Raw genomic sequence first — 10,714 nt, forward strand, 5'->3', positions numbered from 1 at the left:
TCTTCTGCCACGAGACAGCAATCACCATAACCCAAATGAGCTGTGCTCAAACCTATCCTTAGACCTATCTTGATTTACATTTTGATTGGCTGCTACTTGGATAAGCAGGAGTATTGTCTTACAAAACAATGAATTTTAAAGCTATGTCGATGAATTATTTATTATAGCTTGCAAGTGGGAGAAAAGGTGGCCATTTCTTTGAACTATCATATGGTTATCTCAAGCGTTTTTTTCTTTTTCTTTCACTGTCATAGGAGGAACATCTTTCTGATGATTTACCAGTCTTCTAGCCATGAATTAACTACGTACATACATTTATTTTGTCTTAGGGGACTGACTACTTTTGTTTTCAGCAGAGACATAAAATAACTGTGTTGACAAGAATTACCGTGAAGTCTGCTTTAGGAACTGCTTAGACTACAGTTCACAGAATGGGAGCAGCGTGCGATCTTGCTTATACGCAGAGGTTATACTTATGTATTACATACTGGGTATTAGATATTACGTGTCATGCACTGAACAAATAGGGCCATAATCTCCATTGCTTGAGCCACCGTCATCAGGAATTTTAGTAGCTTTCATCAACACTTGGTAGGCATTTCTTAAAGCCTTCTGTGGTGTTTGTCAATCCTGTTTAATGAGTTGGTATCTAGAGTAGGAGTCGTGGCTTATCCCAGACCGGATTTTGAACTATTACAAGGATAGGGCTATAAGTTGAAAATATTTTCCAATTAGTAGTCAATTCTTTCCCAACTAATTCCACTGACAGTGTTTAGCAATTTAAATAAGCCCTCAAATAAATAAAATTGTTTAGCAAAAGGAAGGGGCAGGGGGGAGCTTCTCTTGGAAAATGTAGTCACAGCAACATGGCATTTAAGAGAAAGAAAATGAAGGTGGAAGTCTCACTTATTATCAGTGCATCTTCAAACACAGCCAGTCCAAAGGAATTTTAAGCTCTAGTTAGTAATTGAATCAGTTATAAATAGGCACAAACGTCCTTTCTGCCTAGAAAGCCAAAAGAAATTACTCAACAGATGCAAATCTTATTCACTGTGATTGACAGTGGCAGAATGTTAAGATAACATACTGGTATTGAATGTAAATGCAAATAATTCTCATCAATTGCTACCTATAATTGCAAGTAGTTAGTTCTTTGCACAGGGTCATCCAGCTGTCTGAATTACATTCACTTTACCAGTCACGGATTTAAAAATACAAACTCTAAGAGTAATAGCAGATATGAAAGTGTTATATCAAGAAGAACAAGTGTTTCTATTAATTACACAGGCGAATGGAGGAAGATCTTGCCACCTTAGCAGTATTCAGTTGTTTGAGGAAACCAAATAGATTTACCCATTCTGGAGATTCTGGAATCCTACATTCTAGAAACTAGATCCCATTGAAATCACGTTAACGTAAATATTTCACTTTAACAACAAAACTGAGATTAATTTATTAGGGGTGTTTCCTTTGCTGGTTTGATTTACTTTTGATATCACTGTCATATAACACTTTTCTTTCTATCAAAATTGAGCTTTTTCATAAAAAAATGGCTCAGAACTAGATGTGCTAGATTCTTTATGGGGCTTTTGGTAAGATACACTTGGGTCTGCACAGAAACCTAAACACTCCTCAGTCAGCTTTCTCAGTCCTGTACTGAACTTCCCTAGACTATGCTTAGGGAGGACATTTGCCTATGAAATATCCAGTAAGCTAACTGACTAGACTTATGCTAAGTTAGTGGGAGATGTTAAACAAATCTCATTGTAGCTGCTAATCCCGCTTTAAACTCTAGGTGCCAATCAAATGGAAGTATATAGTATTATATTTTTCTTCATATATTTAAAACTTCTCAGCATTGTAGGATTGGGTTTTCTTTTCCCCACCTCTAGTTGCTTGAGGCTACATCATGGTCTGACCTACATAGCTGGCAGACAGCTCCATTGAACACTGCTGGCTCCAGCTGCACTGTGCCAATCAATATTCATACCATTTTTCTCTTCTTTCTCTACAGGGCTGTGGGAGTTACCTCTTTTTCCTATCTTCCTGATGTAATGATTATTTTCCAAACAAAATAAAGGATTTAACAAGTTCAGATATTCTCCTCCTCATGCTGTTTTTATTTTGCTGATTCTAGGTATGTGAATATGCAGATGGAACCAAGTCTTTGAAGCTAGGAGACTTCGGACTGGCAACTGTGGTTGAAGGACCTTTATATACTGTCTGTGGTACCCCCACATATGTGGCTCCAGAAATCATTGCAGAGACAGGGTGAGGATGACTGACTAAGACATAGGTCTTGTAACCAGTTATTTTTGGCAGGTAGCTCTTAACTGTTCTAAGAACTAGAATGCTCTAATAGGATGGTCCTCCATCTTTTTGTAACCAAACCAACTATGAGAAAACAGGCATCATTCAGTTCCTTGAAAAGGCCAGTGTCCTCACTCACCCAGCTCCCAGAATTCACCTTTGTCTCCTTACCGTCTCCCTACAACCAGTGCTGGTGCAGTGGAGTTTATTGTTTTGTGTTCGCTGCTTCACCTCACTGTTCAGAGTCCACTGTAGCAGCCATGGCAGCTGCCTGGGGAAAAACAGACAAGCAAAACACAGTGTTCATGTTAGAAACGGAGTCATTTATATTGGAAGAGAATACAGAGGTCACCATTTTAAACCTGTTCTCAGAGCAGGTCTAATTAGATCATGTTGATTCAAGTGACCTTGTTTGGGTGGTGCATGCTATTTGATAACTGTTGGTTTAATTAAACAACCCCATTTTTCTGGGTTTAACAGGTGGTTGTATAAATACAAAGTAATTTGGTAAAATGGTGGAATTTCACAAATCATCTTTCCTTTCAGACCTATTAGACCTCCATTCCATCCTAGCTGACTCTTGCCATAGCTGTGACCATTCTGAAACTGGTCTTCCTAATGGGGGGAGGTTTGGTGTATTGTTTCAAGCATTGTTCAGTGCATTTGTCATATTGAGAAATATTTCACAGCTGCAGCGAGCTCAAATGTCAAAGGGCGCTTCATCTGCATGCTTTAGATTTTGACAAACTGAATCTACTGGATAAAAAAGAATAGGAAAGAATACCTCTTTTTGACCTCTAGTGTTTTAATTTCGGTGCTTTATAAGAAAGGTGCACTCAAAAGACTGGAGAATTGGTATCTTTCTTGTTGCTTAGCAACACATGATAACCTTAGAGATAGTTACTCCAATATGGGGACTGAGAAGGCACATCCTTGTCTTTTATCATTAGTGATTCTTGATTGGGAAACCTTGACACTGAATTGAATCTGAGTATATTTAGAAGACCCTGGAGAGCCTTGAGCCTTATGGAAAAAATAAAATAAAATAAAATAATAAATAAAAAAAAAAACAAAGAAAAAATATGTTATCACGGTTTCCTGAAGACTGTGAAAGATGCTAAGTAAAATGATGCTTAGGTACAAAATGGATTTCCACATCATCAGCAAGTAACTTAGAACAGATTCTCAAGATATATTCATGTAAATGTAATCAATTGTTTGATTTGAATGACTTTTTTAATCCAGCACAAGTAACACAGTCTTGTTTTCTCAGGTATGGCTTAAAGGTGGATATTTGGGCTGCAGGTGTGATCACATATATACTCTTATGTGGATTTCCACCTTTTCGAAGGTGAGCGTCCTGTATGTCAAAGAGAAAAATAGTGAAGAACCCAGTTCTTTCTAAGCAAGTCGTCTTTATCTCCATGAAGAAGGCATTTTCTTTATCTTTTTGTACTTTTTAAAAATGATTTTCACTTGTCCCTCTTGTCAGGCTTTGGGATCAATATTATTTACGTATTTTCTAAGGGTTTACTGCTGTGTGCAGGGATAATGGTGGTGTGAGGGCATCATTTCTTTTTCCTTTTGTCTGCTATGTGTATCCCAGTTCAATGAACGTGTATGCTTTGCCCTCTAGTGTTTCCATTTGGATACAGCAGCTTACTGGTTTGTAGTGTTAATGGTAAGCTGGGGTGAGGGGAAGAATTCCAGTGGAAGTCGTTTAACCTCAATGTACATTTTTATGGCAAACACCTCACAAGTGCCCCCACTATATAAGCTTGCAAATTATGCATTTATAGTACTTGATATAACATCGTTTCTGTTCCAACCCCAAATCAAGTTTAAAAAAATCGCATGACAAATTTACTTCTTCCTCCTGATCTTTTTCATTACTGCTGTTCTACAGTGAAAACAACCTTCAGGAAGACCTCTTTGATCAGATACTTGTTGGGAAGTTGGAATTTCCATCTCCCTACTGGGATAACATCACTGATTCAGCAAAGGTACTGATATGTTTTCCACTGATATGTTTTCCAACCTGAAGTAGTTTTCCCACAAGCCACTGAAAAGACTGTGCTCTGTTGGAGAGGCAGAATAGACGATTCAGAACAAACTCGTACCCACTCGTCCAGCTGCTGTGCCTTTTTAGTTAGTTATCTTAACAGTGCTTGATGAAAGCTCAGGTTTTGCAGGCCATCATGTTTATTGTCTGAGTGAATAAGTGTAACAGAATGCCAGTTGCATTCAGTGGACATCAGCAGGTTCAGTGCTTCAGCTGTAAAATAACTGTCTCTGAATTTTTCTCGCCTATCACTCTTTTAAAAAAAGACAAATTATTGCTCTGTGGACTGAATTGAATTGACATCATTTGTTCCTATTTTACTTGAGCCAGTTATTAGAACTTTACAAGAGGTGTAACCAGCTTGATTTTCCATTGCTAATTGTTCTTGTGTTATCATTGCCATTTGTGTTTAAACTGATTGTGTCTGTAGGATAAAGGTTCCCACTTTTAAGCCCCACTTGTCAAGCTAATTCACTTACGTGCTCTGAATGATATCCGAGGACTCTAATTAGCAAGTGGAGATTATTTGTTATTCAGCCGATGAGAAGCTGCATTTTTTTCTGCATTTGCCAATGGCTGTTTATCCATTTGCCAACATTTCATAAGCTCCGGTCAACTCACACTCTTCCAGACATGCATTCTGAGCAAATAATGCCCTCAATCTTGGTACTAAAGGTGACCTTTCACTTTAGACTTACACAGACTAAATAACTTGGCTGGTTGGGAAACCTCTCAGGTATGTTATTACCTGCTTGAAGCAGCCATTTCCCAATAATGAAGTGATGAACAATCTCCTTGAAATACTCTTGATAAGAATATGAAGACTGACAATTTGGAGGCTATAAAGGGTTTTTCAAGGGAGGATTTGGCTCTGTGAAGTTGTTAATTTGGGAGGGAAACATATTTGTCTTAATAGGCTTGTAGAACCAGGAATTACACCAGTAAATTAGTTGTTTGTTGCATAAGAAGAAACTTGAGTGAACAAACAACTGAAGAAAGTTGGTTTGGGTTTTTGTTTAATTTTATTTTACTGATTACTTTGTATCGATGACCTCTTAAGGCTTGTCATACCTGCAGGCACCGTTAATGGAAGGCCCATGGAAGTATTTGGTAAAGCTAAAGACATCTGCTGTAGCGCCTCTAAAATACGATGAAAGCCACAATACCAAATCTTTCAGGAGTCACCATATAATTAGTAGAATTGAGCATTTTTCTTTTTGTATCTATCTGCTTTTTCCTATACCAGCTGATCCTTAGCTGATGAAATGAGTTAAATGTCTTTTATTCTTCTGGAGCAACACAGAAGAGAACATAGTTTTCAAATAATTTCAGCAGTTTCTTGAATTTCAGATGCAGTGTCTTGCCTCCGATTTGTGCTCTTTATGTACATGTGCATGTACACTGCCCATAGAGGATCGCATCTGTCCCAGGTTTATTTTTGTTCTGGTCACCTGCATGAATATGTAGAGAACAAACTGGAACATAATAGCTGATTTTTTTAACATCATCTTTTCAAGACTCGGTGAAACATGAATACAATAAGGAAGTTGATATGAAATACACTGTCCAGCATACTCTTAAACCTAAAGGGCAAGATTTTTGTTCCACTGAAGTCACACTGGTATCGCTGGTTCTAGTATCTGTAAGCTGGTTGGGTTTTTTTTCACCCAGGTAGCAAGAAAATCACACTGAGAAGAACTTAGTGCAACAGTATTTTCCATCGTAATACACCTCCCCACCCTCCTCAACTCTTCTTTTTTTCTTTTTCCCTTTTTTTTTTTTAAAATAAAGGAGTTAATTAGCCTGATGTTACATGTGAATGCTGAAGCCCGATATACAGCAGCACAGATCCTAAGCCATCCCTGGGTGTCAGTGAGTACATTACATTTTACTTGTCTCTAATTTGATATTTAATCTGTAAATCTAACCATCAAAGTGTAGTTTTTAGAAGCAGCAATACCCTTCTACTATGCTCATTTCTGTTTATTGAACCACTACTCCCATTTCCACATAAAAGAGAACAGCAAGAGTCTGAAGTTAGCTTCAGGCTCTGACAGCACTGCCAGCTGCTGCGCTCTGAAAGAATAGCATGAGGGTAACACTTGCTGACTGCGATTAGAAGGTGCTGGTGGTTGCTATAACCCTGCTTAAAAATAACACCACAGGCAGATGTGTGACTTGAGCATCTTTATTTCACATTCAAGCTAGAAAACAGTCATCTCAAAAATGTGGATGTGGAAGCACTGTTGTGCATGTTGGCATCTTACTTGCTGCAATGCTACTTAAAGTACAATCTCCTGTTTGTTTCTTGAAGCACTTCAAGCTTCATAAGAGACATAAAATTAGCAAATAAAATACCTAGTTTAACATAGGCACTAAGGTGATGGCTGCCAGGTCCTTCATCTTTTTGGGCAGCAGCAATGGGGACCACCAAAGTACATTGCTTATTGATTTAAAATCAGTTCATTATTAATAAAGACTAGGTTTACGTGTACATAGTCAGTATTTATTTCCACACATGTTAGAAGAGGGACTGAATATGATCTATGGAGTTCCTTCAAACAAGAGAAGACATCTATAAAAAGTGTGTCTATGCATAGCAGCTCCTCTCTAATGTATTTATGATACTGTGTAATGTTTTCACACCTAGGACATGATGGACCATTTAAAATACTGATTTAAAAGAAATACAATGACAAATGTGCTTTTTATTTTTAACATTATTTCAAGCATGTTACTTTTAACATGCTTGAGTCAAACTTGCAGCTTATAATTATGGGACAAATCAATGGACTGGAAGCGTACAGCGTCACGTGGCATTTTAAGAAACAGTGGTTGCTACATTCCTTTCCTCTGTAATTTGCCTTAACCCATTTGAACTATATCTCATGTAGCAGAGTGCATTCAGTTTTGGGCTGCCTGTCTGAATGCTTACTTTGCATTGAAAAGCAGGAAGTACCTGAGGATAATAGAAAACTTCTCTTTTATTCAGTGACATTCAAACATACTTTTGTTTTTTTCGTAACTTGAATATTGTGTTTATTCTTACACAGGATGATGCTTCCCAGGAGAATAATATGCAAGCTGAAGTAACAGGTAAACTGAAGCAGCACTTTAATAACACCCTACCCAAGCAAAATAACACATCTGCTGGGGTTTCTGTCATCATGGTAAGAGAAATGAACATTTTTATACATTGCTATTGTACTTTGCATATTTTCCTAACAGTGCTCTATGAGCATGTGTGGTGCAAGAATAGCAAAAGCAAAGCTAGAATAATCTCTAATTCTTCTCTTTATTTATGTATAGTGTGGATTGTCTCATCATTACTTGAGAGCAACCAAGTCTATCACAGCGTGCTAGCTAAGCTATAAAAATAAGCTTTCAAACAGAAACATGTAAACACTAAGTAGTTGTATGTTGAAATTAAGCTTATTAACGATTTGAAATCTTTCATTATAAAAACTAATTTTTTTTTATCATACCAACCACCTAGTTAGTTAAGTAGGCTCTTCCCCTCTGCCCAGCCAAGTATTGTTTGATCTTGAGCATACTGTTGTTCAACATTATGCTTGCTCGGAAACAAGACTCCATTTTGGAAACTTTCTTCATAGTATTGAATGTTTACCACATTAATTTTGTCCCAATCTAACCCCTGCTGTGTTTTTTTCTGTTCCCTAATGGGGAACTTTCTTCAGAAAACACAAAGGAACCCTGATGACCTATAGCTGAACTTAAATAAACAGTAATTCCAGAAGGCAGATGTGGGAATCACGGTAGAAGAAATGGAGTTTACTGTTACCAGTACTCAGAACTGCACTTGTAATTGACCAGTCACTTTTGCAGAGAATATGCAACTTCTATAAGAGATTGAACTGCCATTCTGTTCTTATTGTGGTCCATTCTTGTCTAATCCAAGGATGGACACTGCACACAAAGAGGATCTTCAGTTACTTTAAAAAAAAAAATAAAAATCCATCTATGGTAGTAACCTAACAGTGATTTCCACCCCCACCCCTTCCCATTAGTATTAATTATTCTCAAAGTCCAGCCCACTTATGTTAACAAAGAATTGTTTTAATCATTTGAAAGTAGGTAAATTTAAATAGTGTTCCTACATAGATATATGCTTTTGCAAATACATTCATGTGAATTAAATAGGCCAAAGATTTAAATGTTGGAAAAGTAGTAACATAAATATAAAAATTAGGTAAGTCAGAAAATAGATTTCAGGTTCATGCTGTTGTCTGCATTTCATTTGACAGTTTGACTTGACAGTTTGAGAGGGACTTCAGAGCTTCATTCTTTATACTGTTGAGACTATGGATAAGCCTGAAGCCGAAAACTGGTATAAAATGTACTATATGTAATAAGAGCAATTTTAATTCTAACTCTCAGCCCCTCTCCAACTTGCATGCCACTTGAGCCTGTCTCAGATCTCTGACACGGCGTAGCTTCTGGCTTCTTATTGGTGTGGGTTTTTTCCGATTCTGTTAGCTACTGACCTTCCTTCAGCCAGGAAAGTACACCTCATTAAAACTTTTCATTTGCCCTTTTCCTGCCTTATTTCCTTCTAACAGGTATGGAAGGATGTAATGCATAATTATTTATTTCTGAATGCAGCTCCCAGTTATTGCTGAAGGGAAAAGTAACTTTTTGTTCAAAACACTGTAATCTAATGAGGATTAAGCCCTCAATTTGTTATTCTTGCCCTGGTTTACTAGAGCATTGCAATTTAGTTAACTTCATGTTACAAAGTTCTTCACTTGTACTAGCACTCATTGCTTAAAAACATTCAGATTCAGACAAGCACAGTATTGTAATTCTCGTGTATTGCAGTGCATTGCTATATCAGTCCACCTGCTTATTTAATGGAATCCCTTTTAGCATCACTTCATTCAAATATTGTCATCTGGCCAATGCAGATAATACCATCATGTGGCAGATAAGTAAAACTGCACATACCTACTTAAGTGCTCTTGCACAGGAGACTCTTTCTGCCCCTAAAAGCATGTTGCTGTTAATTCATTACTGATTTTATTTTTTTTATTTCAAAATGTTCTGTAAATCTAAATTTGTTGCAATTGTGTTAGTTCTGCTTTAAGTAAGTCTAGTTTCTGTCCCTTGCTTCCTTCCTTTTTCCTCCTTTCCCAATGCCTGCATTGCTTTCCTCTGAGTAGGTCCAAGGCAATGGTACGTACTAACTGCGATGCTTTGTTCTGCTGCACAAAAAATACATGTTCTCCATTTTTAACAAGAAGAAAGGAGAAATAACTCAGCCAGTCTGAAGTGGAAAGAGCTTTACAGCCACGCAGAAACAGTAAAGGAAAATCTTTTAAACACTTACAAAAAAGTTTTCAGTATTAAGTGATGCATATTTGAAATATTCTAAGCTAACACTGATATAACCAGCTATTTTTTACTTCTTCAGACATATCTTGGTCTATTCCCCTGGGAGTAATTTTGTGCATGTGTGTATCTTACAATATCCAAAAGCAATTAGAAAAAGATGGGAATCCTATGAAGACAGAAACAAAAAAACCCAAAATGACTGAAAATAAGCACTGTTTCCATTTAAAATGAAAATGTTAATTGTCACTTCAGCCTTTATGGTACACAGAGCTAGTCAGAAGGTAATCAGTCCTAAATTAATAAGAAACATTCTTACTTAGCAAAAGTAAAATTAAGCCTCCACTTCAATCTTTAAAGAAAAAGTAAAAATCCTAAATTGCATTACGTAGGTATGTATTGCTATGTGCAAAGTGTGACAACTGTCAGAGGCTGCTGTGAGGACAGCACAGGAGAAAACCACCATCAGCATGAACTGAAACCATTTCCTTTCCCTTGTAAATAATTTATCCCGCCACTGAAATAGCAGAAACCTGTTTATTTACACTTCTCTTTCCAGCAAGCAAAAGAGGAAATGCAATCCTGCCAGCATAGCAGCTACCTTCATAATGATAGAACTACTGCACATCATAGCTAATCTCAAAATCCTAGATACAGTTCACCTGGTCATTTCCTTGCATGCTCCATTTGCGAAGCCAATTGTTGGCAGAGCATTCAGTTTTATACTAGTGAATTTTTTCCTCGTACCTGTATGCATGTACACTAATGTTGTAACTCAATAAAAAAAACAAAACAAAACCAAACAACCACACAAAAAACCACAACCACCCTAAATTCAAAATACTTAAAACTTTTCTTTTGGGAACTTTTATACCCAGTACTTTGGTCCGAATAAGCCTGCCAGGAAGGCCTTAGGGGGATGAGGGGTATCATGAGGCTGCTTGCTACCTCCCCTGCCCCAGCACACAGCCTCATCATCATACAAAATGAAAT

At 37.3% G+C, this 10,714-nt stretch overlaps 1 protein-coding gene across 1 annotated transcript in view; it reads left to right on the forward strand.

Moving 5' to 3' along the window:
- DCLK2 (doublecortin-like kinase 2) overlaps nucleotides 1-10,714 on the forward strand; it is a 260,771-nt gene that overhangs the window by 248,184 nt on the left and 1,873 nt on the right. The window contains exons 13-17 of the mRNA XM_009890760.1: nucleotides 2,138-2,271; nucleotides 3,584-3,661; nucleotides 4,217-4,313; nucleotides 6,164-6,244; nucleotides 7,426-7,542. Coding sequence (XP_009889062.1) covers nucleotides 2,138-2,271; nucleotides 3,584-3,661; nucleotides 4,217-4,313; nucleotides 6,164-6,244; nucleotides 7,426-7,542 — 507 coding nt within the window. The remainder of the gene's footprint in view (nucleotides 1-2,137; nucleotides 2,272-3,583; nucleotides 3,662-4,216; nucleotides 4,314-6,163; nucleotides 6,245-7,425; nucleotides 7,543-10,714) is intronic.

This window comes from Charadrius vociferus, unplaced genomic scaffold (genome assembly GCF_000708025.1).
Source record: "Charadrius vociferus isolate BGI_N301 unplaced genomic scaffold, ASM70802v2 scaffold178, whole genome shotgun sequence".
NCBI lineage: Eukaryota > Metazoa > Chordata > Aves > Charadriiformes > Charadriidae > Charadrius > Charadrius vociferus.